Raw genomic sequence first — 27817 nt, forward strand, 5'->3', positions numbered from 1 at the left:
TGTGGGGGCGGGGAACCCCAACGTTCCTGAACGCCCCACGTGGGTTCTCCCAGGTGCCCCTGGCTGAGGGGAGCTTTTGTGCTCACTGGGGAAACGGGAGGTGCCTCAAGGATGTGCGTGTTGCTTTTACGAAGTCTACTGTGTCTCCAGCTGTGGTGTTTAAATGTCACTGCTAAGACTCCCTGAGCCTGGTCCATTGAAGTGTCCCTGCAGCGTTTGGGAGCCAGGTGGTGACGTCCTCCTCAAAACTTTACAAAACTACCAACATCCTTTACAATCTGCAATTGTAGTTTGATTTTGGGGGGGTTCTTTTGTAATTTTTCCCCTCAATTCAACAATACTTTACAAATCTACAGTTTAGGGACGAATTGTCTGGCCTTATTGGGACAGAAGAGAAATACTGAAAGATCTCCGTGCTCCCTGAAGGCTGATTTGCCAGCCTGCAAGTGACCTGAAGCAGCGGTGGGACAGACAGTGGGATCCCCTCCGCGCGTTGTCGGAGGGCACTTAAGGCTAGTTCACTCGCAGCCATTAAATGGGAGTGGCCCTGGAACAGGCTGTTGCAACGTTCTGGCTTCAAGCCTTCCTCTGTGCCCAGTGGGATGCTATCTGTCCCCTGGTAGGGACAAGACACCCAAGAGATGGGTACCGACAGGCAACCGGAGTGCTCTGGGGGGACAGGAGCCGCTGGGAGAAGCGGGGAAGTCGCAGGCTCGAGTTTCACATTCTCCCACGTAAAGACGGCTGTAGTGTCCTGTTCATCGTCATGACAAAGACATTAGTTATGGGGAGATTTGTAGAAATTGGTGGTTCTTTGTATTAAAACAAATCGGTGTTACATGTCAGAAATCAGACTTCTTAAGTTATTTCCTGGATTACTGCATTATTTTTTTTTTTTTAAAGCCCCAAACCAACCCCATCCAGTACGCGTCCTCCTGTTTCTCCGCTGGTCGCTATCGCTTCCTGGGATGAGCCAAAGTACACGTTTAGTGAGTGTGCAAGCGGGCGGCTCTTCCATTCCAGGCGACTTCCTCCCGGGGGCTACAGCAATCCTCCAAAGCCGGGTCGGCGCTCGGGGCCCACGCCGGGCGAGCGCTCGCAGTTGCGCCCGGGGTCGCGGCACCGCGCCCTGCTGGCGTCCCCCGGCGGGCGCGGAGGGCGGGCCGAGGGGCGGGCAGGCCGCACCCCGCCCTCGCCCGGGGAAGAGCCGGCCAGGTGTGGCCCGGGCGCTGGCTGCCAGCGGGGAGGAGACTCGCGGCCCCGCAGACCAACACCAACACCCCGGCGCGCCCCGGCTCCTCTGCGCCCTCGCCGCCCTCCGAGCCGCAGCTCCCGTCGCAGCTCCCGCTCCGCGGCAGCCCCGAGCGCGCCCGCTGCACCCCTCGGCCCTGCCGGCCGCCCTCCCGGGACTGCCCGAGCGCCCGCCGGGCGCGCGCCTCGCGCCTCGCCCCTTCCCGAGTGCCCGTCGCCATGAGCTGCAACGGAGGCTCCCACCCGCGGATCAACACGCTGGGCCGCCTGACCCGCGCCGAGTCCGGCCCGGACCTGCGCTACGAGGTGACGGGCGGCGGGGGCGGCGGGGGCACGAGCAGGATGTACTACTCGCGGCGCTGCACGGTGGACCAGAACTCCGACGGCTACGGGTGGGTACCGGCCCCGCGCCGTCGGCGCCGAGCACCATGCTACGGGCCAGCGGCAGCGGTGGCCTCCGCCGAGACAGCGCGCGGGCGACGGGGGCTGGGGCTCGACCCTCACACCCAGAAGTCAAACAGCAACGGGGCCGGCCGGGCTCTGCGCCCCAGGCTGCGCGCGGCGTCTCGCCGGCCGGGCTCTGCGCTTGGCCCTGGGCGCCTGGGGCCGGGGACTGCGCAGGGCGCGCGGGAGCCCGGGGTGGGTGCGGGGTCGCCGGTGCGTCCCGGAGCTCGCGGGGGCGCTCTCCCGGAGCCCGGGGGTCCCGGGGGCCCGGGGGCCCGGGGGTGCGGGGCCGTCGGGGTGGCCGCGCCCTGCCGGCCCCTGCCCGCGCCGGACTGTTTGGAGAAGGGCCCCCCGAGCCGCCGAACCCTGATTACCCAGGCCCGGGGCTGGGCGGAGCGGCTGGAAAACACTCCTGCGCGGTTGACTTTTACCAACAAGTTTCTCTTGTTTGTATCCGGAGCGTATCAATCAATCTTTTTATTTACAATCAGAAAAATTTGTCCCAATGGTTGAACAAACATATTCCCGGGGGATTTCCAGGGAACACAGGCCAAGCAAACGCAAGGAATCAGAAACTTGGCTTTTAAAGTTTGGTTTGTGTATTTATTTGTTTTATATTACCGATCCCTGAAATCGGATTTTTTTCCTCCAAGTCTTCCCGGATCGGGGAAAAGGCAGAGTTTAAGTGTAGAGATCATACACACAGGCCCGAGGGTCCTTCCGTAGCTGTTAGTAGCTTTTAGTGCTTAACATACTTCTGCTGGCCTGGGTCGCTTATCTTTTCTGTTAACCCTAATCCACCCACGTAACTCTTTCTCTGCCGCGTAGTTTTCGTACAGAAGATTCTTGCGAGCTCTTTCCTTGGTTCACGATGCATGTTTTACTAAGATTCCTCTTGGAAACGGTTCTTAATGGGAGTCTTCCCATCTGTTTTCCAAGGTGAAGTCTGTATTATCCGACTATGGCTTTTACATTCGCCTGCCCAAGGGGAGGCAGACCCCGGCGGGAAGTCGGCCTGCTTGGGGGATGCTGTGTTTGCTCGCTGCTGGTGTGGGGGGGGCGCTCTGGGGTGCCCAAGGTGTGCCATCCCTCCCCCAACGAGTCCCCTCCCCCGTGTCCCGCCCGCCCTGCCCTGGAGGGGTGTTGCCGCCTCCCACACAGCCCGCAAGTGCTGACCCTGTGTTTCCAGCTCCTGGCGGCTCCGGGCGGGAGTCCGGCCCGCGCGGCCTGTTTTTCTGGTTACATCATAGTTTTGTGTGCAGGGGGCTCTTGTCAGAATGCACCTTGTCAAGTGAGTGGCTTCTCTGCCCAGGGAGCTCCGGCCCCTCTGCTCCGTGTCCTGCAGTCACAACCCGAAATGTTTTTTTCTGATCCAAGAGTTTTCCAAGTACAGGTGATTGGTGTTTTTGTTTTTACTTTTGAAAGCACACACAGACACACATCGATAGGAAAACCGCTGGCTGGATTTTGACAGGTTTTTTTTTTTTCAAAGGCTGCCACCCTGCTGGCTGAGTTGTGTGGCGTTGACTTTTGAAGTGAGTGCATTTAGCCCTTCCTTAAATAAACTGATTTGAATGGATAGGGAGCTCAGCTTTCCCTCACTCACACCGGGCTGTCTCTCCTGCCTGCTGACATTTTAAGGGCAGTATTCCATCTCACTTGGCCACCCCACCCCTTGCCACCTGCCTGGCTTTTGTCTTGTTTTTGAATAAGGTTGGATGGAATCTCGGGCAAGGTTATTTAACAACTTCCGTTTAGTATTTTGTTAATGATTGATCCGTGGTACCGGCTTGACAACGTGGGTTTGAAAATGTAAACTTTAGATTTTGCTGCGTGGGGCACCGTTTTCAGCTGAAGCAGGGTCGTGTGATTACATTTCACATTTATGGTGCAATCCACTACCAAAGCCCCACAGGACCCTTCACAGGTCACCCCGTGGGTTTGGTGGGAGGATTAGCACATCGTCCTTAAGCTTCAGAAATACCGTGCTTGAAATGTTCGGACAGCCTTTTCTTCGGGTCTCAGGATTTCAGAACTGAAACTGGTAGGGATGACATTATTTGATGTCTATTTTAAAATTTAACTTACTGTTTCTTAGCGTGAGCAGAACAGGTCTGTTTTTGCAGTGAATTTGAGAGTGGGAGAAAGGGTCGCACATACCGGGTTCCCTAACAAGCTGAGACATGCCCGGGAGCGGCGTCCACTCCTGCCAGCCTGGTGTAAGAACCCAGGGCCTCTTGCGTAGGTCCTCCCTGTGCCTCCACAGAGTGGCCTGTAAGTAGGACAGGCCTGTGACTCCACAGTCTTCTGAATTCCGTAGGTGGAGCTGGAGCACCTGCTGCTGGCACTGTGTGATTTGGGAAGACCCACACTGGGGAGTAGGCGTTCCAGGAAGACAGGTGCACAAGCAATGGCGTGCGAAAGGGTCAGGGCCAGGAGAGGTGCCAGCTGCCTCCCCGAGGAGCCCAGAGGAGGGGGCTAGTCAGACTTTCCATAGCAAGAAAGTTCAGTTAGAATTTGTTTAGTTGGTAGTCAGGGGTGAGCAGCGAGCATTCCAGGGGGCAAAAGCGCAAGCCATCTCCTTGCTGAGGGGCCATTGTGAGCGCAGAAGGGAGACCGTGTGCTGAGAGGCAGAGGAGCAAAGGCGAGCCGTGGTAGGTTTTCGGTGAGGCCTACACTGAAGCCCACAGTGGGAGGGGCTCCCAGAAGGTGTGGGTGCGAGGAAGCCCTGGCACCTGCCCCGGCGAGGGAGGGAGGTAATGAAAGTGTTCATGGAGGTGGCAGTGGGATGAGAGAGCAGGCCTCGCCCAGGTGGAGCCGCAGCTTCAGCTGAGAGGCAAGGTAGAGCCTGAGAAAACAGGCGCGGGCCTGGTGACTCACAGTGTGCGTGTTCTAAGGACTTTCCCGGCAAGCCACTGAAGTTAAGATTCAGGTTAAGTTAACCGAGGGAGGGTCATTGGCACACTTACTGAATTTAGTTAGCTCATATACTTTGTAAAAAATATCGGCTCTCTCGTCAGTAGTAGTACCATTACTTGTCAAACAGCAGGCGGTGATGTGCCAGGGATACCTGTATGTGAGCTCAGGTTCCCAGTAACCTTGCCACTCGACAGGTGGGAAAGCGAGGGAAGGGCAAGGTGAGTGGCTGAGCTGAATTTGAGTCCAGCATATCCCAGGACCCAAGAAAAGATCAAGTCTGTTAGTAAGATTCATCTGTTTTGCTTGTCACCTCTTTGCTAACACGACTTTCTATTTATTTTCAATCTGCTGTGTTCCTGGCAAGTATTTGTTTCATAACCATTGTGTTCATTGAGTAATGCTCTTGTTGGATTTTCGTCTGCTTAGGGGAATAAAAGACAATAGGGTTCTGCATTAAGCTGATTAATTGTTGGCCAGATCCACTGGATGAGACACAAGAGCTTTCAACAGTAACTTTTTTCTCTGGATACATAGTTTCATTGTTGGTCAGGTGATTCAAATGTCTTGGGAATGAAGAAACTGCTGATGTGCCTCACGCTTGCATGCTGACTTCTTAGGGTGGAGTGAAGGAGTGGGTGTGACCGAGGGAGTCTCCCTCAACTCTCAGCTAACCAGTCTTTCCAGCCCTGGAGGTTCTAGAAGGTTCTAGAAGGAGCATTTCAGCCAGAACCCCTTGGTACTCCTAGCTCACAGCGTTGCCGCACCCCTTGGCTTTCTACTTTCTCCTGCGGACTGGTTCAGTGGTCCCGCCCCTTGGGATGGGTCAAAGTTGTGGTCCCATAGACCCCAAGATTTGGACAGTAAGTCATTCCTTTGAAGTGACGTCCAATAAAACGCTCCCTTTCACCCCTAGCACCTTGGGCTGGGAGGGGCAGAGTCTTTGAAAGATTTCATGAATGTGAAATTCAGTTTCATGAACACTGTAATGGGATGATTCTCGAAACACATCTAAGGGCTTGCTTGGAATGAGACACTTTGACACGAACATGACATCCCCAGCGTTGTCTGACACCTGAGAATGTGGCAGTGGGAGGAGTCGGCTCTTTGATGGAAAGCCAGAAAACTTAGCAGTGAGCTTTTAGGCTTCCATCCTACCAATGCAAGTTTTTGCATAGGGAAATAATTCCAAATAGAAATGTCTGTTTGGCATTGGGTTTGTAAGGACCAGATGTTCATATGTTATCCCCGCTTAATTTCTTTCGTGCTGTTAAGATGTGCCATTCTCTGGGCCAGTGCCATGGCGTCACAGGTTAAGCCTCTGTCTGTAGCTCTGGCATCCCATGTGGGCACTGGTTCAAGTCCTGGCTGCTGCACTTATGAGCTCCCTACTAATGGCCTGGAATAGCAGCTGAGGATGGCCCAAGTGCTTGAGCCCTGCGTCCACGTGGAAGACCCAGAAGGAGCTGACTGCTGGCCTCAGATGGACCCATTCCGGGCATGCTGCCACGTGGGCAGTGAGCCAGCAGATGGAAGAGCTGTGTCTCTCGCTGTATCTCCTTTTCTTTCTGTGACACTGCCTTTAAATAAAAATAAGGAAAAGTGTCATTCTCTCTGAACTGTCTCAAATGGTTACTTATTATTTTTTAAAAGTTTAAGCCAGTTTTTTTCCCTTAAGCTTTATTTATTTTTATTGGAAAAGCCAATTTACAGAGGGAAGGATAGACAAAAAGATCTTCCATCTGCTAGTTCAGTCCCCAAGTGGCTGCATAGCTGCAGCTGAGCCGATCCGAAACCAGGAGCCAAGAGCTTCTTCTGGGTCTTCCATGCAGGTGTAGGGGCCCAAGGCTTTGGGCCGTCCTCGACTGCTTTCCCAGGCCACAAGCAGGGAGCTGGATGGGAAGTGGAGCAGCTGGGACATGAACTGGTGCCCATACATGATCCCAGCACATGCAAATCAAGGATTTAGCCACAGAGCTATTGTGCCAGGCCCTTATTTATTTATTTTTAAAGATTGATTTGTTTGAAAGAGTCACAGAGCAAGGGAGGGAAAGACTCCAATCTTCCATCAAGCGATTCGTTCCTGAGAAGGCCGCAACATCTGGGACCTGGCCAGGCCAGTCTTCCATGTCTGTCACGTTGGGTTGCAGGGCCCACACGTTTGGGCCGTCTTCCACTGCCTCAGCAGGCCATCAGCAGGGTGATGAATTGGAAGTGGGACAGCTGGGACTCCAGTCAGTGCCCATCTGGGGTGCCAACATTGCAAGGGGAGGCTTTGCTCACTGCCACAACGCCAGCCCCTCCAGCAGTGTTAGGAATTCTGGAGAATGCCTTACCCTGCATACCCAATTCATTTCTTCATTCTTCTCTTTCTCCTTTTCTTGCCCCAACCCATTTGCTGCAGGAGATGTCTTTAAAATGATAGACTGGGACCCAGACAGAAATGTAAATTAAAATCTCAGAGCTGTGTCCTAACAACAGTAGCCCCTCAGGGAGAATTCAGGAAGTGAGGACTTGTCCTCAGGTGAGGACAGTCCTGTGCCAGCCTCACCTCCACCCTGGATGTCAGTGTCCCTAACTGTGGCAGGTGCAGATATTCCAGGCACAGTGAGTGGATGTCACTCCTGTGTGCTGTGTCTCAGGCTGTGCACCTGCAGGGACAGAGCTGGTTGTGTGTTCCGTCTGTCCGTGAGTGGATGTCACTCCTGTGTGCTGTGTCTCAGGCTGTGCACCTGCAGGGACAGAGCTGGGTGTGTGTTCCGCCTGTCCGTGAGTGGATGTCACTCCTGTGTGCTGTGTCTCAGGCTGTGCACCTGCAGGGACAGAGCTGGGTGTGTGTTCCGCTTGTCCGTGAGTGGATGTCACTCCTGTGTGCTGTGTCTCAGGCTGTACACCTGCAGGGACAGAGCTGGTTGTGTGTTCCGCCTGTCCGTGAGTGGATGTCACTCCTGTGTGCTGTGTCTCAGGCTGTGCACCTGCAGGGACAGAGCTGGGTGTGTGTTCCGCTTGTCCGTGAGTGGATGTCACTCCTGTGTGCTGTGTCTCAGGCTGTACACCTGCAGGGACCGAGCTGGGTGTGTGTTCCGCCTGTCCGTGAGTGGATGTCACTCCTGTGTGCTCAATGTCTCGGTGTGCACCTGCAGGGACCGAGCTGGTGTGCGTTCCGCCTCTGCGTGGCTTCAAAGTCCCGGTGAAGTCCATGACACATGATTGCTTTGTGCCCCTCCTTGAAGTCCAGCAAACTGACAGTGTAAAAATGGAGAGCGAGTGTCCCAGAAAGGAATTCACAGCTCATGGACGAGGACAAAATAAAGACTCAGAGGAGGCCGTCTTCCTGCACGCTCTAAGAAGAAACCCTTTTTTGCATGTGGTGGGGGTGAAACGGGGGGGGGGAGGCGCTGGCTGCACTCCCTGGGGGAGCTTTTGGAATTAGGGTAGCAAGAGGCGACGTTCTGAGCTGGTCTTCTGTTTTTTTCTCCTGCCTGACTCAGCCAGCTAGACATGCACTCAGTACTGTCTGTGCAAACCTCGGCGTCCTGAGTGTGGGGGAGCCGTGACCCCAGCAGCAGGGCCACCAGCACGCCAATAGCTAGAGTCCACGTGGAGGCCTAGTGCATCTGTTTTGTAGCTTCTGGAGACCGGCACCTGGCACTAGAGATGGTGTGTGAGGGCTTTCTGGGGTCTGGAGGGTAAGCTAACAACCTGAAATGAAGAAGGAGACATGTGTTTTTTCCTTTTCACTTACAAGCTTTTGAAGAAGTTCCCTTATTGTATGTGAGAAATGCCTCGAAACATGATAAAGAGCTAAGCAAATAGGCCTTGAGGTCAGTAGCCATGCGTTACGTAATTACAATGGCCAACGAAGATTTATCCAGTGTTTCCTGGACTTTATCCCTTGAACCTGAACACAGAGAGAGTCACGGACACTCCCCTTGCTGATTGAATCAAGAAGGAGCTGGGGCAGAGGAGGAATGGGGAAGGAGACACCCGGAGGAAAGTCACTCACGTGTGTTGGTGAGCTGTCCTCAGAGAAGACCAGGATGGGTTTTTCTTTTAGCACTGAAGAAGGGTCTGTATAAACACTGAAGCCGTGATTTGTGTAAACGAGTTTCAGCGTTCAACTTTAAGGAACAAATGTTTGTGCAGCAGGTTCTCTTGGCAGTTGCATCATTGGCCTTGGTGAGTCTGAAGGTGAAGCAGTTTCAGAGAATGAAAAACTCTCAAGGATGAATGTTGGTTTTTTCCAAAGTCGGCTGTTCAATTTAGAAATCAATATTCCTTTGCTTGATTTGATGCAGGTAAATTCCCTTGTTTTAAGAAACTGATCTTTAAGAAGCTGGTCTTTTCAATTTTCCATACCACTGAAATACATTTTAACAATTTCACAACCTTGGGTTAGTTAGTTAGTTCTGTTCTCAACATGATTTAAAATCTCCCCTCTCCGAGTAGAAGCAGTGGTATGAATATTTCTGAGATTAGAAAGAAAGTCCCATTTAAAATTATTTCTTCACGCTTGGGAGGGATTTGCATTTTTCTGAAGTGTACTGTGTCAGTTGAAGAGAAAACTTAGTAACTTCGAACCAGAGCAGACTTTGTTTTACAAAGAATTTTATTTTATGTATTTGAAAGACAAAGTTACAGAGAGGGAAGAAGGAGAGAGATGGGAAAGTTACACCTGCTGGGTCACTCCCCAGGTAACTGTAAGTTGCTTCCCTGTGCACATTGGCAGGAATTTGAATCAGAGGTAGAGCAGCCAGGACTGGCATCCATAAGGGATGCTGGCACTGCAGGTGCCAGCTTACCCCATAATACTACAGTGCCAGTCTTAGCGACTCTCGTATTGGTTTAAATATGTTTTTTAAAAGTTTTTCCAATATGAGAGTTATAGGATGAATGAGCCGAAGTAATTTTAGATGCATTTTCTGAGATTCAAACAAATGATCCAAAAGCATATGCATATAAAATGAATGCTCTGAGCCCCGCACGTCTGGTTACACGGCACTTTAGAAACACCTGTGTGCTCCCTGGAGCACCCTCCTGCACAGTCTGGGTTGCTGCGCCTGGCTGGTGGTGTACGGGGTGTCACGCCCACCTCACTGGTGGGAACCCTTCCACCTGTAGGCCCAACTGGCTCTGTGTGCATTTATCCAGCACCTCTGCCCCTCCCTGGCACCCGTCTGTGATCTCAGATGGACCGAGGCACCTGCAAGGTGTCCAGCTGGCTTCCTGTCTGGCCCGGCAGTGCTGGCCAAGGAGGTCTTTGGCCTCACTGCCGACGGGGGTGGCCTGTTGCAAATGCAAAATAGGCCAAGGGGCCGTACCTTTGGGACCACACTGCCTCTGTGCACTTGATCTTTGTGTCTCTCCTGCACTTGTCACCGTGTCAGTTACCTGCGGGTGGAGATACAAGAGGAAAATTCCAGAAATAGATGATGTGTCAATTTAAATAATTTTTATTCTAATCTGTTGTTATTATAATCGATCTATTTTATTGCTGTCTTTTCGATTTGTATTTAGTTATTCATGGAAAAGGAGTAAAAATCACAGTTCTTATTTCCAGGGTCATTCGGCAGATGGCCGCTGTTGCAGGCCCTGGGCCAGGCTGCAGTCGGGCCGGGCACTGCATCCAGGCCTCCCACAGGAGGACAGTGATGTGCCCGTTTGAGCTGCCGTCTGTTGCCTGTCAGGGTACGTTAGTGGGAAGCGACAGTCGGGGGCGTAGTGGAGAACTGAACCGCAACATACAGAATGGGTTGAGGGCATCTCTGGCAGCATTAATGGCAAGGCCACATGTCTGTACACTCCTGCTGGTGGTCTTCTCTTCCCGTGGTTAATGTATCACACACGTTATCAAAAGGACTTTATGTAAAGGAAGAAAGCACATGTACAGGGCTCATAGCTAGCTGCACAGTTTCGGATCGCCTGGGGCCTTTGCGTGCGGAGGGGACGAGGGCATGAGATGAAATGTGGTTGATCAGGTCACGCGTAATGGGTGACGATACCAAGGCTCCGTGTCCCGTTGTTCCAGAACTTCAGCCTTTCTTGTCTTTGCCTCCCAAAGAAGCGGGCTTTCGGCTGTGCTCCCCTCTGCCGTGCAGGTGTCACAGCTGCCCTTCCGCGTGCGAGGAAAGCACTGGAGGACGTCAGAGTGTGTCAAGGACACGGTGGGAGTGAACACACCCCGAGGCCTTCTGTAAGGCCTGGATGATGTGGAAGGTCAGAAGCATTTGAAGCGACTTGTGTGGGGGCGGAGCCTAGTCTTTGCAGAGCTGTGAGCTGACCCCCAGCACAAAGAGTCTTCAAAAACCAGGGGGTGGGCCTGGCCTGGTGGCTCAGTGGCTAAGTCCTCACCTTGCAAGTACCAGGATCCCATGTGGGTAACTGGTTAGGTCCCAGCTGCTCCACTTCCCATCCAGCTCACGGCCTGCGAAGGTGGTAAAAGATGACTCAAAGCCTCGGGACCCTGCACCTAATGGGAGACCTGGAAGAAGCTCCTGGCTCCTGGCTTCAGATCGCCTCAGCTCTGGCTATTGCAGCATTTGGGGAGCGAACCAGGGGGTGGAAGATCTTTCTGTCTCTCCTCCTGTCTGTATATCTGCCTTTCCAGTAAAAATACCTATAATCTAAAAGTGCAGGGAGGACTAACAGGTAGAGACAACCCAAGCTGATACATACGTGCCTCAGCGCACCACCTGCCCCCTTTTCCTGGCCGCAGTGTGTTCCTAAGTGTTGTGTAACTAGCTGGAGCTTTGGGAAGAAGCTGGTGAGTTTTACATTTTGTTGTCAAATGACGTTGGTCTCACAGCAGCTCCTGGAAGGGCTGTTGTGCTGCATGTTAAGCCGCCACTCGTGACACCAGCATCGTGTATTTGAGGAGCCAGTTGAGTCCTGGGTTCTCGGCCTCCCACTCATGCTCACGTGCCTGGGAGGACGCCAGTACTGTCGCAGCCAGGTCCCTGCCCCTCACCCGATAGTCCGGGCTGAGTTCTGAATGCCTGGGCTTGCCTTGGTCCGGCCCTGCTGGTTGGGTACCAGGGAATGAGCCAGATGATGGAACATCTCTCTCTCTCTCTCTCTCTCTCTCTCTCCTCTCTTTCTGTTGCTCTGCCTTTCAAGTGGATGAAAAACAAATATTTAGGAAAAAGAAAAAAGCTTTGTACGCACTCTTTAATTCAGAAAGACTCTTGCCTCTGCCCATTTGTAATACTTTTAAATGAATTTTTTTTTAAAGATTTTATTATTATTGGAAAGCCGGATATACAGAGAGGAGGAGAGACAGAGAGGAAGATCTTCCATCCGATGTTTCACTCCCCAAGTGAGCTGCAACGGGCCGGTACGCGCCAATCCGATGCCGGGACCAGGAGCTTCTTCCAGGTCTCCCACGCGGGTGCAGGGTCCCAAAGCTTTGGGCCGTCCTCAACTGCTTTCCCAGGCCACAAGCAGGGAGCTGGATGGGAAGTGGAGCTGCCGGGCTTAGAACCAGCGCCCATATGGGATCCCGGGGCTTTCAAGGCGAGGACTTTAGCTGCTAGACCACGCCACCGGGCCCTTAAATGAATTTTAAAAAGATTTATCTTCTTTTTATTGGAAAGTCAGATATACAGAGAGGAGGAGAGACAGAGGAAGATCTGTCCATTGATTCACTCCCCAAGTGTCTGCAATGGCTGGAGCTGAACCGATCAGGAGCCAGGAGCTTCTTCCGGGTCTCCCATGTGGTTGCAGGGTCCCAAGGCTTTGGGCCGTCCTCGACTGCTTTTCCAGGCCACACACAGGGAGCTGGATGGGAAGCGGGGTGGCTGGGATTAGAACCGGTGACCATATGGGATCCCGTGCGTGCAAGGCGAGGACTTTCAGCTGCTAAGCTACTGCTCTGGATCCCTTAAACGCAGTTTTCTTGGAATGCTTTTAGGTTTACGATCAGATTGTCCTGATTGTGCAGAGTTCTTGGGTGTGAGCGCTTTGCCTCCATTTCACATCAGAGTCCCCAGGTTTGATTTCTAGTGGCTGGCTTCCTGCCAGCCTGGGAGACTGGTGGTGGTCCTGGCTCCTGGCTTCAGCCCCCACCCAGCCTCAGTGAACTCCCCGTGTCTAGTATCTAGCTCTCTGCCTCCCAAATAAATGCATGTGTGATTTTTGAAGTGAGAAGTTCATGTGTGTCTCTCCCAGCTTCCCCAGCGGCCTCCACCCTTGCAGCCCAGTCAGTGGTGGTTTTTACATTGGCACACGTAGTACGTCATGGAAGAAGCCAGTTTTCCATTGTACTCGGGTTGTCACTGTCTTTGGCCCGGGGGCTGGCATGCTCTGCAGCAGTCAGTCTGCGGATAGGTTGCCGCGCAGAATTGCTGCATGTTTCCCAAGAAACATGTTCTCATTCTCTTCCATCAGGAAAACCGGCGTAAGGACCTAGGATCTCCCTAATTCCCAAACACCCTGTGCTGCTCAACATTTTCCGTGTTTCATAACTTTTTCCTCTGTCTCTGCCTGTTGTTTTTCTAGCAGGTGCATCGCGGAGTGGCTCGGATTCTGTCGGGTGGAATTCTGCACAAGTTAGGACAGTGGCTGGGAGGTAGTCTGTAGGTCTCAGCAGTAGGAGGGATGTGCCAGTTGGCCCGTCTTGGGCAGCGTCCCCCGGGAGGCGGGGGCGTTTCCTTGTTTTGATAGGCGGATGGCTCAGACGCCCTGCCTGGGCCTGCCTCAGGGAGCTGCTGTCATCATTGGGAGTGGTTCCCGGGAGGCTGGCTTGCTCTCCCACCCGCCAGCCAGTGCTGACTTGTTGAGGGGCCTGGCATGCAGGGAGGGCCTCAGATAGGTGGTAGCAAAAGCGAAGTGCTTCCCTCTGGGGATATGAGGCATGGTCAGGTGCTGTGGGAGAGGTTCCCACATGCTTGTGAGCCCGTCCCAGCTGCGCGTAACAGCCTGTGTTGCCAACGCTCCCTTTTCAGCAGTGAAACCCTTCCACACGCGCGCACGCACACACACACACTCAGGAGTAAGGCCAGTGTGCCAGATAGGCGTTGGACAGGCGGAAACGAGCCCAGGCTGGCCCTGGGATCACCAAACCCCATAGGAACTGCGGCTCCTCTTGTACTAATGAGTCTGTCTCACAGACGTCACGTGCTGATTTGATGGATTTTAACTCTCTTTTAAGCTGTGCAGTGGCATAATGTCTCTTAAAGTATTGTGCAGTGGGTTAAACTGCCGCTTGGGAAACTTGTTCAAGTCCTGGCTCTTCCGACCCAGCTTCCTGTTGGTGTGCCTGGGAGATGGGTGGAGGCTCAAACGCTTCCGACATGGCTTCAGTCTGGCCAAGCCCTGGCAGCTGGGGCCATTTGGGATGGAACCTGTGTGTGTGTGTGTGTCTCCTCTAGCCATCCCCCTCGGCCCACCCCATCACTGTGCCTTTCCCAAAAATAAATCTTGGGAAAAAAGCCCTCAGATTGTTTTATTAATGTTTCCTTCTCTTTCTTTAAACTCTGTGCCATCTCTAATATTCTTCTTTAAATTTCCTACCACACACCTTCCAGGAAAAGGCCAAATTTAGAAATACATGTTGAATGGGCCCCACGTGATGTTCAATGGCTTAATTCTTACCTTGGAAACACCAGGATCCCGTGTGAGCACTGGTTCGAGTCCCAGCTGCTCCACTTCCCATCCAGCTCCCTGCCTGTGGCTGGAAGAGGAGTAGACAACAGCCCAAAGCCTTGGGACTCTACACCCACATGGGGGCCCAGAAGAAGCTCCTGGCTTTGGGTCAGCTCAGCTCTGTCATGGCAATTTTGGGGGTGAACCAGTGGATGGAAGATCTTTCTGTCTTACCTGCTCTCTGTAAATCTGCATTTCCAATAAGAAAAAAAAAAGCACGCCGAATGAGCCTGCTGCCAAGGACCAGTTGGGTGGTCAGGGAATCGGCTTGAAGTCTGCAGGGTTTGTGTCAGACTGCAGCCTTTCTGAAAGTTCCAAATGATTTCAAAACGAACTCATGGCTGATTTGTTTGCATTTCTCTCCTCAGCCAAACTGGCACCATGCCCAGGCACCAGAACCAGAACACCATCCAGGAGCTGCTGCAGAACTGCGCTGACTGCCTGATGCGGGCGGAGCTCATCGTGCAGCCGGTGAGCCTCCCGGCACAGCCCCCGCCCTCTGGCGGGCACCTGCCCAGCCTCCCGGCACAGCCCCCGCCCTCTGGCGGGCACCTGCCCAGCCTCCCCGCACAACCCCCACCCTCCGGCAGGCACCTGCCCAGCCTCCCCGCACAGCCCCCACCCTCCAGCAGGCACCTGCCCAGCCTCCCCCCACAGCCCCCCACCGCCCTCTGGCCGGCACCTGCCCAGCCTCCCCACAACCCCCGCCCTCCAGCAGGCACCTGCCCAGCCTCCCCGCACAGCCCCCCACCGCCCTCTGGCCGGCACCTGCCCAGCCTCCTTCTCCTAATGCGGACACCACTGCTGAGCTCAGACCTCGTCTGCAGACTAGAGAGGCAGCTTGGCTTCAGGATTCTGGCCCTGCTGCGGGCAGGAGTGGTGCCACACACCACTGGCTTCCGTAGATAACCCACTCTCGAGTAATGTGTGGGCCCCACACGCCTCTGTGAGATCCCCCCTCTCTGTGTTTCCTAGTGAGAATCGGTTTGAACATGAGTTGGAGGGCATGTCTCCTCAATGTAAGTGGAGTGTGGGCATCCCAGTGTTCACACATATTTATACTGCAGAAGGCTTCCCTTCTGGAATTTCAGCCGTTGGTTGGTGTGTACGTGACTGGTTATACTTTTTCCTTCTAGAAATGCAGCCTCACCTGTTTCTTTTTTGTATATATGCATAAGTTTTTTTCTTTTAGGATTTAGTTATTTGAAGAGCAGAGCAGTGAGGGAAGGGGTGGCGGAAGAAGCAGAGAGCTCTTCCGTTCAGTGGTTCACTCCCCAGATGGCTGCAATGGCTGAGGCTGGTGCAGGCTGAAGCCAGAAGCCAGGAACGCCAACCGGGTCTCACCCGAGCGTGCAGGGGCCCAAGCACTTGGACCGTCGTGCACTGCTCTCCCGCGTGCAATAGCGGGGAGCTGGACTGGAGGTGGAGCAGCCGGGACTTGAAATTGTGCTCATGTGATGCAACTGTTGCAAGCGGCAGTTTAACTGGCTGTGCCACAGTGTCAACCCTATGCTTCACCTACTTAGTTATGGGGGATGAGGAACATGTCAAGTTTCTGGGATTTTTGTGACAGCCGCTTAGCACAACAGGTAGCTTAGGGTCTCGTTCATTCAGGGTTAGAAATCCCAGGTTCCTGATCTTAGCTGAGTAATTCTGTGTTTTAAAACGTGGCAGCATTCACGTTTGCCCTGCAGCTGCTAAAAACAGGCCGGGGATGGTGAGGCTGTAGCTGCCCTTCCTGATGGATTGCGTTTCCAGCCAAGGAGCTGTGTTCCAGGTGCTGATATTTTCATGTCAGGGCTGCAAGTGGCAAGCACCTGCTCCCAGAGCACCCGGTATGTGGTCTGTGTCCAACACGCACATCTTCCACGCAATCCGTGTGTTCTGTTTGGAGGTGATCGGGGTGTTCTTAGTGGGGGTGTCATGGGGTTCTTGCACCTGGGTAATTTTGTCCATTTCAGAAAGCACTTGGCTTTAGTTCAGGTATTTGGGGTCAGCAATCCAGTGTGCTTTCAGCCCTGGTTGTCTCTAGATGGGGCGGTGAAGCGTGCCCCTCTCCCCAGCCCCACAAGGCTCAAAGAGCTGTCTGCATTCCTGTGCTGAACGCAAAGCAGGCTCCCCGTGGCTTCCCTTTACAACACAGAGACCGGCCCTGCACGCGCGTCTTGTGATGAAGGCATTTAACCTATGGAAACGAGGCCAAGTTTAGCATCCCATGAATGTGTTTAAAAGCCAAGTACAGGGCCCGGTGCGATAGAATAGTGGTTAAGGTCCTCGCCTTGCATGCCCGGGATCCCATATGGGTGCCGGTTCTAATCCCGGCGGTCCTACTTCCCATCCAGCTCCCTGCTTTGGGCGTGGGAAAGCAGTCAAGGACTGCCCAAAGCACCAGCGTAGGAGACCCAGAAGAAGCTCCTGGCATCGGATTGGTTCAGTTTCAACTGTTGCAGACACTTGGGGAGTAAATCAATGGATGGAAGATCTTCCTCTCTGTCTCTCCTCCTCTATGTATATCTGCCTTTCCAATAATAAAGAAAAAGAAAGAAAGAAAGAAAGAAATAGATAAAAGCCAAGTACAGCCGGAAGTTTAGCTGCCATCTGCTCCCCTGAAGCCTTTCCTGGCAACATCATGCATATTCTCTTCTAGGAACTGAAGTATGGAGATGGAATACAGCTGGCCCGGAGCAGAGAGCTGGATGAGTGCTTTGCGCAGGCCAACGAGCAGATGGAAGTCACCGACAGCTTGCTCCGGGAGATGCGGCAGATGGGCCAGCCGTGTGACGCTTACCAGAAGAGGTAAGGTCCGCGGGGCACGGTGGGCTGGCCCTGGGAGGGGCACGCTGGGCCCTGGGAGGGGCACACGGGGCTGGCCCTGGGAGGAGCACACGGGGCTGGACCCTGGGAGGGGCAGGCCAGGCTGCGAGGGTGCCTGTATCTCCCTGACGTAGGCCTGGAGAGGCCCTGTTGCCCCTGTGTGCCTCTTCTGCAGGTTGGCCCTGCCCGCTGTGTTCAAACCTCACAGCTGCCTTGTGAGGAATTAGACAGGCCTGCCCAAGACAGTGTGGCCTTTCAGAAACGCTAGTTTTTATTCGCTTGATTTTTTTAGAGACTTATTTGAAAGGCAGAGTTAGAGAGGGGAGTCAGAGAGGGCTCTTCCGTCTGCTGGTTCACTTCCCCAGATGGCTGCGGTGGCCACGTTGGGCAGACTGAAGCCTGGAGCTTCTTGCTGGTCTCCACGTGGGTGCAGGGTCCACATACTTGGGGCCATCCTGCCATGGTTCCGCAGGCACATAAGCAGGGAGCCGGATCAGAAGTTGAGTAGCCAGGACTGGAAGCAGCACACATATGCTGGCATAGCAGGCAGCAGCTTTACCGGCTGTACCACAGTACCGGCCGCTCTAGTTCTTACTTTGCAGAGTGAATATTGATGTCCCTCTGTTTGGGAGGGATAGAAAGTTCTGGTCCAGTGTCTGACTTGATAAACCCCACATCGAGTCAAGCTTGATATGATCAGTGCAAATCCCCAGGGCAAAACTCCAGAAAAACCAAAGGTGCCTTCAGGTTCAGCCGAGGCACTTTGGCATCCTGTGGTATGACCGTGTTTGAGCAACTTGCTGAGATTAAAAGCAAAACAAAACAGAAGTTTTTTGGGTAGACAGAAAAGTAAGTCCCCCTAGCCAACATTTGTGACGTCTGTGTTGAGCGAGACCAGGAGACCGGGAGACCGGGAAGGCGGTGGTGGCCCAGGTGTTCCTAGCTGCTTTCCTGCAGGGCCCTAATGGTCCCCCTTTCTTTCAGACTGCTGCAGCTCCAGGAGCAAATGCGAGCCCTTTACAAAGCCATCAGCGTCCCCCGAGTGCGCAGGGCCAGCTCCAAGGGCGGTGGAGGATATACGTGTCAGAGCGGCTCCGGGTGGGACGAGTTCACAAAGCGCCTCACCAGCGAGTGTGTGGGGTGGATGAGGCAGCAAAGGGTAAGCAGTGCCTGCATGGGCACCCCAAGCCTGCGTGGGCACCCCATGCCTGTGATGGCTTCAGCCCTATGGTTCACATATATAGTTTTTCAATGCTCCTCCTATACAATTAACAGAAAAGAATTTTGTCTCATTAATCCATTTGAAAGATGCAGTTAAAGAGAGAGAAGTACTGCCATCCTTTGGTTTGCTCTCCCAAATGGCTGCAACAGCTGGGGCTGTGCTAGGCCAAGGCCAGGAGCCTGGAACTCCGTCCAGATCTCCCACATGAGTGACAGGGCCTGAGCGCCCGTGTAGGCCGTCTTCCCCTGTCTTCCCAGGGGTTATTAACACGGAGCTGAATTGGAAATGAGCAGCCAGGACTCGAACTGCTGCTCCAGTATGGGTCCTCTCTTGTATAATTTGAAAGTGGACTTCGATTTTGGAATAAATATTTCAGGCAACTTTTTTCCCTGTGTCACTTAGGGAATCAGCCCATAGCTTGTAGTTGTACTTTGTCACAGAGGTATTTGGCAGGCGTCATTGAAGTAGAGTTTGAATATTCATCTGATAAACTACCACATGCCTGCTGTGGCGCGTTGTGACGAAGAACTTCATTGTGCTAGTGCTCGTCTGTGTTACGAAGCCACACTGTATTCCTAGACTAAACTACCTATCCGTATTTCCACATTACTGACACTGATAAGCATTTTGGAAAACAAAAAGCCCCACATTGTGTTGGCTTGTTTAAAATGTTATCTGCTGGGGGCGCTGGCAGCACGGTGGAACTGGGCGTCCCGGCTTGGGCTCCCTGGCTGGTGGCTCACCTGAGAGTTTTGAAGTGTCTGTCCTCTCCTTGGGCAGCCATCATGTCACCAGTGTGGGAGGGAAGGTGCTCACGTTCCCCTGGAACTCGAGTTTCTACAGGAGTATTTTCAATGCTAATTATCCTGTGGTTTCACATAGCAATTATGCCCTGTAATGAACAGGTGGTGAGAGAACCATGCCATCATCAGGCACCTGGGAACTCTGTAATGAAATCCTACTGCTAATGGAGCCGCTCCTCAGGAGTGGCTGTGAGAGTGGTCTACGGTGCGGGCCAGCTGCTGCGACCACGGTGCGGGCCAGCTGCTGCCACCACGGTGCGGGCCAGCTGCTGCCACCACGGTGCGGGCCAGCTGCTGCCACCACGGTGTGGGCCAGCTGCTGCAACCACAGTGCGGGCCAGCTGCTGCCACCACGGTGCGGGCCAGTGGTGCTGAGGCCGCTAGCCGTGTGTGAGTCGCCGGTCAGCTGGGTTCGACCTCTCTCATGTGTTCTCCCCTAAGTACTGAGGACTTTGGAGGTTAAAAATCCAGCCACTCATTCCCTCTTAGCTTTTTCTCTGATTTATAAAGACTTTGAGGTGTTCCAAGTGGCAAGGTTTTCCGAGAAAAGGAATCGGTGAAAATCTCTCAGAGCCCTGAAAGCAGACGTTTGCACGTGCTCCCGTCCCCTCGGAGCCTTGCCATAAGTGCCTGCAGAGTCTGTGCGCATCCGTCCTGTGCCGGGGATGGAGGCTTGAGCGGGCAGTCCTGACAGTGAATATTATGGAAGAAAATAGGACACATGCGTCCAGATGCCCAGGGCGCCATGCAGACCCACGAGTGAGTGATGGCTGTGAGGCCGTGACAAAGTCTTGCTTGCTTAGCAGCGGGGGAGAGGGGGTGTTCCAGCCCCCACAGAGTGGGAATGACAGGCAGCCCTGGATTTCAGGGATCCACCAAGGGAGGCCTTGGAGCTGTTAGAGGATATGTGTCTGCTAATTGCTTCTTAGCATGTCAGTGCTGTAAAGGACTACCCGCAGTGTGGCATCCTGCATTACAAGAGGTGGAGCTTTGTAGGAACACGCTCTAGCAAAGACTCACCATTGTGAAGTTTGAGAAAGCAGCATCTCCCACAGGCTTGGTTGCCTGTCATTTTCTACTGGCTATCATGGAGCTCTGGGAGCCTGGCAGGCAGCCAGCTGTGCCAGATGTGTGGCTCACTCGCCGCTGGTTGCTCTAGCGTCCCCCGTGGCCCTTGGTCTCCCCTCTCTGCTCCCCCAAGCCTAGCCCGCATTCCTCACTCTCTCCCTGGAGAGCCCGCTCTGGGACCTGGCTGATAGAGAGGCAGTCCACCAGCAGGCGGCCAGGACGCAAACACACCTTACCCTGTGCCAAGTTAGGTTTGGTTTCCTTGATTTGTGCTGCTGCTGATGGATGGGTCAGATAGCATACATCTGGTTGGTAATGAACTGTGCAGGCTGCAGCCTAGCCATCTCATGAACTTCCTGGTGTGTGCAGCCGGCAGCTTTGTTTCTAAAGCCCAAACAGTTGCAGGAGACCAGGGCCAAAGTCCCGGATAACCTCTGTCCGACTCTGAAATGGCTCCCCTTCCTGAAGCCTTGCCAAGCATGTGAGAACGTGGCTTGGAACAATGTGTGTTATGTTCCTGCTGCCATCCTAGACCGCAGTGTTTACCCTTGCCGTGGCCAAGAGATGACACAGGTGATTGGAAATCTGCAAGTCCTCCTGCAAGGAAGGGTGAGGCCATGGGCTTGCTCTGGTGTGAAACTTGTGAATTCTTGCCATGTGACATTGTCAAATTTGAAACTCAAACGAAATCAGGTTTATCCAGGTTTGGGAAGCAGTGCCTGCTAATTTAGATGAGGATTTTAGAGTGAGAGAATAAAGAAAAGTGTTTTATTATGTTATGCATATATGTGCGCACGTTGTAATAGCCTTCCACATGTGTGCTGGTGTGTGTACGTTTAGAATTCCTTGTCTTTGGCGCCCTTGTCCTGGATGCAGGGATCTCCCTTCCGAATGTCCTTGTTCAACAAACCAAGGGAAGTACTTAGCAAGCCCACCAGCTGTCCGGGAGCCGGGAGCCTCTGGGAGAAACACGTCGGCTTCCAAAACGCCTCCCGCTTCTGTCCTACCTTTGACCTGGAGCCCAGTCGTGGTGTGTGTGTGTGTGTGTGTGTGTGAGACCTGGACTCTAACCCCGGATGCTGGAAGGAATGAGCCAGAACTAAAGCCACCTGTCTCCCCCTCTGCCCTGGCAGGCGGAGATGGACATGATGGCCTGGGGTGTGGACCTGGCCTCAGTGGAGCAGAACGTCAACAGCCACAGGAGCATCCACAACGCCATCGGGGACTACCGCTGGCAGCTGGACAAGATCAAGGCCGACCTGGTACCTGCCCCTTCCCTTGCTGGGCTCTCCCAGTCACCGAGCGGTGGCGTGGTTGCTGTCTGCCAGGGAGTTGGGTGCACACGTGCTAGGCTCCTGGTTCTTTGCTGAGAGACTGGAAGCTTTGTAAAAATCCATTCTGAAGATGGGGAGTAGAATCTGAGGGACCTAGTGACACTGCCCCGCGCAGGAGCCAAACGAATGGCCGAGGGGAGGCGGGCACTCGGGCAGCGCTGGTGGGTCAGCATTTCTTCCATTAGGAAAAACAACGGGACTGTAACACAATTTTTATCTAAAACACACTTTCTATGGAACGAATTCCTGGCTCAGCCTGTCACCTCTCCTGTGCTTGGAAAAATGAAAACAAAACCAAAAACAAACAACAGTCACACTTGGAGGGGCGGCATGAAGTCCAAGAGCAGTCTGTGGGAAAGTGGAAGGAGCATTTCTATTGGAAGAAATGTTTCCGTAACTGCCTGTGTGGTCTGCATTCCCCGTGGGCTTTTTGAAGACCCTCAATATAATTTCCATGGATTTCAACATTTTCTGGCACTGAAAATAAATGGCCCTTTCAATTCTATTTTCCATGCACTTTCTTCTTTTTTTTTTTTTTCCAATTTATTTATTTTTATTGGAAAGTCAGATGTACAGAGAGGAGGAGAGACAGAGAGGAAGATCTTCCGTTGATTGGCTGCAATGGCTGGAGCTGAGCCAATCCAAAGCCAGGAACCTGGAGTCTCTTCTGGGTCTACCACATGGGTTGCAGGGTCCCAAGGCCTTGAGCCGTCCTCGACTGCTTCCCCAGGCCACAAGTAGGGAGCTGGATGGGAAGCGGGACTGCCGGGGTTAGAACTGGCGCCCATATGGGATCCCAGCACTTGCAAGGTGAGGACTTTAATTGCTAGGCTACCGCTCCGGGCCCCCATATTAGTCTCACTTCAGTGCTGGTTCCCTGCCAGAGGACTTTGGCTGTGAGAGGGTAGCTACCTACCCTCATTTCTTCTTCTATTGTTTTTAAAAACCTTAGTTCGGTCCATGTGAGTATCTGATCAACTTTCTCCTTCCTTTCTCTGAGATTTAAGAATTATGTTTTGAAACTGGTTAAAAAAACAACCAGTTGTCACCAGTGAGCCCTTAGGTGTCAGTGACTGTGGGCCTGTTGGGACACTCGCGGGCTTCCTAGTGAGCACTTGGTTGTGCTGAAGCCCGGAGGGCCAGCAGCTGACCGAGAAGAGGTTAGCAGGGCTGCTTCTTTACCACAAAGCCACAGGTGGCTAACACTTTTTGTTGTTGTTGTATTGCAGCGTGAGAAGTCTGCCATCTACCAGCTGGAGGAGGAGTATGAGAACCTGCTGGTGAGCCTCTGTCAGCCCTGGCCTGTGGGGTCCCTGGGCCGGGTGCTGAGCCGGGTCCCTGGGCCAGGTGCTGAGGCTGGTCCCTGCCAGGATGCTTAGCCTTGTCCCTGGGCCGGGGTGCTGAGCCGGGTCCCAGGGCCAGGTGCTGAGCCTTGTCCCTGCCAGGGTGCTGAGCCTGGTCCCTGTCAGGGTGCTGAGCCTTGTCCCTTCCAGGGTGCTGGGCCGGGTGCTGAGCCGGGTTCCTGGTCTGGGTGCTGAGCCTGGTCCCTGCCAGGGTGCTGAGCTGGTCCCTGGGCCAGATGCTGAGCCAGGTCCCTGCCAGGGTGCTGAGCTGGGTTCCTGGGCCAGGTGCTGAGCCTGGTCCCTGCCAGGGTCCTGGGCCGGGTGCTGAGCCTGGTCCCTGCCAGGGTGCTGAGCTGGGTCCCTGGGCCGGGTGCTAGCCTGGTCCCTGCCAGGGTGCTCGTTCCTCGCTCTTAGGCGCTCATCTGGTGGCTGCAGCTATTGTGTTTCCAAGTCAGGTTTACGTTTATGTTAAGGTAGCGCCCAGCCCTTGTTTTCTCGGTAAATGTCATGGCAAGGGCACTTGGCAGTTAAAGCCATACAGTCTGAATTACATTGTTTTGAGGAAGTGTCAGCCACGCAAAAGCCCCTGATTTTCCCGAGAGAAGTGTGCCGGTATCATTGGTGTCCTGTGCAGGCTCTCGGTCACTTGGCTCCCGGAAGAGGAGCTGTTGCGTGTCGCTTCATGACAGGCCGGTTGCCGAGGAGGGGGTCGACGGGCGTAGCTGGCAGCTCACTGGCCATCACTGGCAGTAGAATGTTAAGGGCCCACCATGGTGTGTTCGGCCCTGGTTCACACTGCTGCCGTCTCGTCGTGGGCTGCCCAACTCATGCCTGGCCGTGCAACCTTTGCCCTCACGTCGTCACTGCTTCCTCATTGGCAGCACTCGTCGGCCAAGTGCCCTGGCTGGCGCAGCCTTTTCCTGTTGAGGCCGAGTGTGGCCGAGAGGGGACCGACAGCATCTGGAATTTTTTTTTTCTTGTGTGCATGGAGAGGTGAAGGAGATGGCAGGAGAAATTTATTTACTGAAGAGCTCGTTTTCCCCTTATGGTCTAAACCTTATAACTGAGTATGTTTGAATCAAGACCCTTCGGAATTGATTCTGAAGTTGCTTTTCAGCTCCTACCAAGTTGAATGGGTCTCTGTCCCACTCCTGGCACTCACGTTCCCTGCCCATGTGACTGTTCTGGAATAAGGGCTCGCACAGGGCGTGTCTGGGAGGGCGCCGGGCTCTGGTGTCGCCGTTCTAACGCTGCCTTTGGCTTGGCCGTGCAGAAAGCGTCCTTCGAGAGGATGGACCACCTGCGGCAGCTGCAGAACATCATCCAGGCCACCTCCCGCGAGATCATGTGGATCAACGACTGTGAGGAGGAGGAGCTGCTGTACGACTGGAGCGACAAGAACACCAACATCGCTCAGAAGCAGGAGGCCTTCTCGGTGAGCGCCCGTGCCCGGAGGTGCAAGCCCTCCTCTCAGGTCCTTTCTCAGCCTGACTTGAGCGATATCCCGGCCGATGGAAGGGTGAGGTGAGGGTCGGTTCCTCTGACAAGCTCAGAGGGCGTATCTATGGCCCTGCCTCATGCTGGATTGAAACGTGGAGTTAGGAACCAGTGCTCAGGATGGGACTGCTCTGTCATGACCTGGGCCAAGCCGTGTCACTGGTCCGGTCCCAGTCACGTGCCTCCAGGCCTTAGGAGTGGAAGACACGGCCTGAATCCCCATGGGTTCATGCACGCCTTTCCCCAGCTGCTGCAGGCAGGCTGCAGGACCAGGAGGGACCTCCTAGAAAGCGTTAACTTCCTCCCCTTTCATTCCCAGATACGCATGAGTCAACTGGAAGTCAAGGAAAAAGAACTCAATAAACTCAAACAAGAAAGTGACCAGCTTGTCCTCAATCAGCACCCAGCTTCTGACAAAATCGAGGTAGGCTTCGTGAGAGTTGACGTCCTCCTTGGAAAAGGACCGTTCCGTACGGCATGGCTGCCTAGGTGAGCAGGGAGGAACGGTGCTTTTGCCCAGGACCCAGGACCGCTTGGCTATTTGCAGCATGATTCATGGGCCAGAAACAGTCACCAGCTTAAAAATTAACCCACTCCGGATTGACTGAATTTCAGGTTCCGCCTGTGCTTCCCCTGGCAGGCAGGGCCAGACCCAGGGATTTTGCAAGGCTTAGGTGGCCTGCGGGCCGGCAGAAGCCTCTGGCAGAGGCGGTCACTTGTGGGTCATGTCCAGCTGACTTGAGCTGCTGGCACTGACGTGGCCATAGTCGTTGACTTGGGGCTCCCATGTCAGTTTGGTTACAACTCAGTGCTGTAAGCGCCACGGGACCTCCTGCTAAGGGAGCGCTCTGTGGTCTTGAAGCTGTGCAGGAGCAGCCCAGGCTGTGGCAGCAGGACCCTGCCCAGGCGTGGTGCCCAGGGTCTGCTCTGCAGCAACACTCCATCAGTTCCTGAAAGCTGATTTCAACATTTCCACCATGCCAAGAGTTCTTGGTGGCAAGTTCTGTTGTCAGTTTCCAGAAACCAAGCCTCGCTTGCCTCGGCGTGGGAGCCAGGGCTTCCCGGGCACCCGCGAGGCTAAGGCGGCCGCCTTCCCGTTTCAGGCGTACATGGACACCCTGCAGACGCAGTGGAGCTGGATCCTGCAGATCACCAAGTGCATCGACGTGCACCTGAAGGAGAACGCCGCCTACTTCCAGGTTCATCTTGGCTCTCGACCGGGTTCCTAAAAACACTACGAAGGAACTATCGCATGCATCCTGTATTGCTGATTTTCGCTTCAAGGGCCGTCGATTTTAGACTGGCCACCCATCACGCTTGTTCTCCCAAGGCCACCGTGTAGATACATTCTGCTCTCTGCTCCTTCAGCCACCTGCTGAAGAACAGCCCAGGGATGGCGGTCCCCGACACGGAGCGAGTGGAGGGTGCTGCTTAGGACTTGCTGTTGTGTCTGGGGTCGTTGCTTTGCTCACTGTGACCTGGGGCATCCTGCTCTTCTCCCACAGTTTTTTGAAGAGGCGCAGTCCACCGAAGCTTACCTGAAGGGCCTCCAGGACTCCATCAGGAAGAAGTACCCCTGTGACAAGAACATGCCCCTGCAGCACCTGCTGGAACAGATCAAAGAGCTGGAGGTAGGCTGCTGCTCCCCGGTGCAGCTCTGACGAGCACTGCTGAGCTGCTCTGACGTGCGGAGCGCACGCTTCCCCTGCCCCCACTGCACAATTTCACAGGTGTCTCTCAAAGTGTGCCTCCTGTGCTCGGCCCCCGTAGGGGACTTCTTTGCGATTCAGCATGTGGGTGATGTGCTCAGGACATGAGTGCAGAGCCCTGATGTTCCTTTGGGAAAGCGTGCTTCAGGTTCCATCACTTAGGTCTTTCACACAAGGCTTTCTTGCCCCCTGCATCCGTGGCTGCCAAGCCTGCTTCTCATATTTCCTGCTGACAAAGTTGTGACTGCTTTCCTGCTGATGCAACTCCAGTGCTGTTGAGCTCACAGTGTTGCCCCAGGGTGTCTCTGTTGTGGTCTGTATCGCGTGACGTTAACGTAGGATTTTCTTTGCAATTGCAGAAAGAGCGAGAGAAAATCCTGGAATACAAACGCCAGGTGCAGAACCTGGTGAACAAGTCCAAGAAGATTGTGCAGCTGAAGCCACGGAACCCGGACTACAGGAGCAGCAAGCCCATCATCCTGAGGGCGCTCTGCGACTACAAGCAGGACCAGGTGCGCCCGGCCGCCGCCCTGTGCCTGCGCAGAGGCGGGGACCCTCTTTTCTGCCAGGGACCATCTGGCTATTTGTAGCATCCTTCACCGGCCATACGAGATCATGGACTTAAAAAAATTAGCCTGCAGTATATACATGGTTTTAAATGTTGAGTCCAGTGGTTCGAGGATCTTCTGTGGCCAGAGGCCTGTACACTGCCCACCGCTCCTGGACAGATTCTTTTTTTTTTTTTTTTTTTTTTAATTTTATTTTAAATTCATTAATTACATTGTATTATGTGACACAGTTTCATAGGTACTGGGATTCTCCACACCCCTCCCCAAACCCTCCCACCATGGTGGATTCCTCCACCTTGTTGCATAACCACAGTTCAAGTTCAGCTGAGATTCCCCCATTGCAAGCATATACCAAACATAGAGTCCAGCATCTTATTGTCCAGATAAGTTCAACGGCTTCTTAGGTATACACTCTCTGGTCTGAAGACAGAGCCAGCAGACTATCATCCCGATCAATTAAAAGCTCCAACATACCATCAGCAAAAATTTACATCACCATGGAATTAATTGACATAGTAACGAGTAACCAATATGGTAAAAGCAAATGCGATTTCTTATCCACCTTCTGTGACCACCTCATTGACATTTCAATTTAGGTTTATACACAACATATAACATTCATAACATAACTTGTTATACATAACATCGTGTCATCTTAAATTAAGGCAAACATGTGGTATTTAACCTTTTGGGATTGGCTCATTTCCCTTAGCATTATGGTTTCCAGTTTGGCCCATTTGGCCACAAAGAACTGCATTTTGTTTTGTTTAATAGCTGAGTAGTATTCCATGGAGTAGATGAACCATAGCTTTCTTATCCAATCCTCTGTTGATGGGCATTTTGGTTGCTTCCATGTCTTTGCAATTACTGATTGTGCTGCTATGAGCATAGGAGTGCATGTTGGTTTCTCATAAAACAAGTGTTCTGGATATATTCCTAGGAGTGCTATTGCCGGGTCATACGGTATGTTGTATTTGCCTGGACAGATTCTTGTGACTCGAGAGAACCAGGTCTAAACCAGCCTCACTAAGCACAGCGTCTGTGTCTGTGTTAAGCAGCAACCGCTCTGAGCCAGGCAGGACCACAGTTGCTCTCGAAGCTCAAAGTCTTCTGCAAGCTCACTCCTTCTGACGGGCCCGTGGTCCCGCCTAACCTAAGAGATGAGAGATGGTGTGGCTATGCTGCCTCAGAGACTATGGTGACTG

General features: G+C 53.5%; 1 protein-coding gene across 2 annotated transcripts in view; it reads left to right on the forward strand.

The window, feature by feature from the left end:
* The first annotated feature begins 1099 nt into the window (after positions 1 to 1099).
* The window catches only part of DSP (desmoplakin), a 45755-nt gene continuing 19037 nt past the window's right edge, over positions 1100 to 27817 (forward strand). The window contains exons 1-11 of one of the 2 annotated variants that reach the window (XM_058668513.1): positions 1100 to 1643; positions 14622 to 14724; positions 16901 to 17049; positions 18052 to 18226; positions 21294 to 21422; positions 22724 to 22774; positions 24111 to 24272; positions 24654 to 24758; positions 25438 to 25533; positions 25840 to 25965; positions 26403 to 26555. In XM_058668513.1, coding sequence (XP_058524496.1) covers positions 1471 to 1643; positions 14622 to 14724; positions 16901 to 17049; positions 18052 to 18226; positions 21294 to 21422; positions 22724 to 22774; positions 24111 to 24272; positions 24654 to 24758; positions 25438 to 25533; positions 25840 to 25965; positions 26403 to 26555 — 1422 coding nt within the window. In that variant the 5' untranslated portion in view covers positions 1100 to 1470. The remainder of the gene's footprint in view (positions 1644 to 14621; positions 14725 to 16900; positions 17050 to 18051; positions 18227 to 21293; positions 21423 to 22723; positions 22775 to 24110; positions 24273 to 24653; positions 24759 to 25437; positions 25534 to 25839; positions 25966 to 26402; positions 26556 to 27817) is intronic. The other variant, XM_058668518.1, reaches the window with a different exon arrangement.

This window comes from Ochotona princeps, chromosome 1 (genome assembly GCF_030435755.1).
Source record: "Ochotona princeps isolate mOchPri1 chromosome 1, mOchPri1.hap1, whole genome shotgun sequence".
NCBI classification, from domain to species: Eukaryota; Metazoa; Chordata; class Mammalia; order Lagomorpha; family Ochotonidae; genus Ochotona; species Ochotona princeps.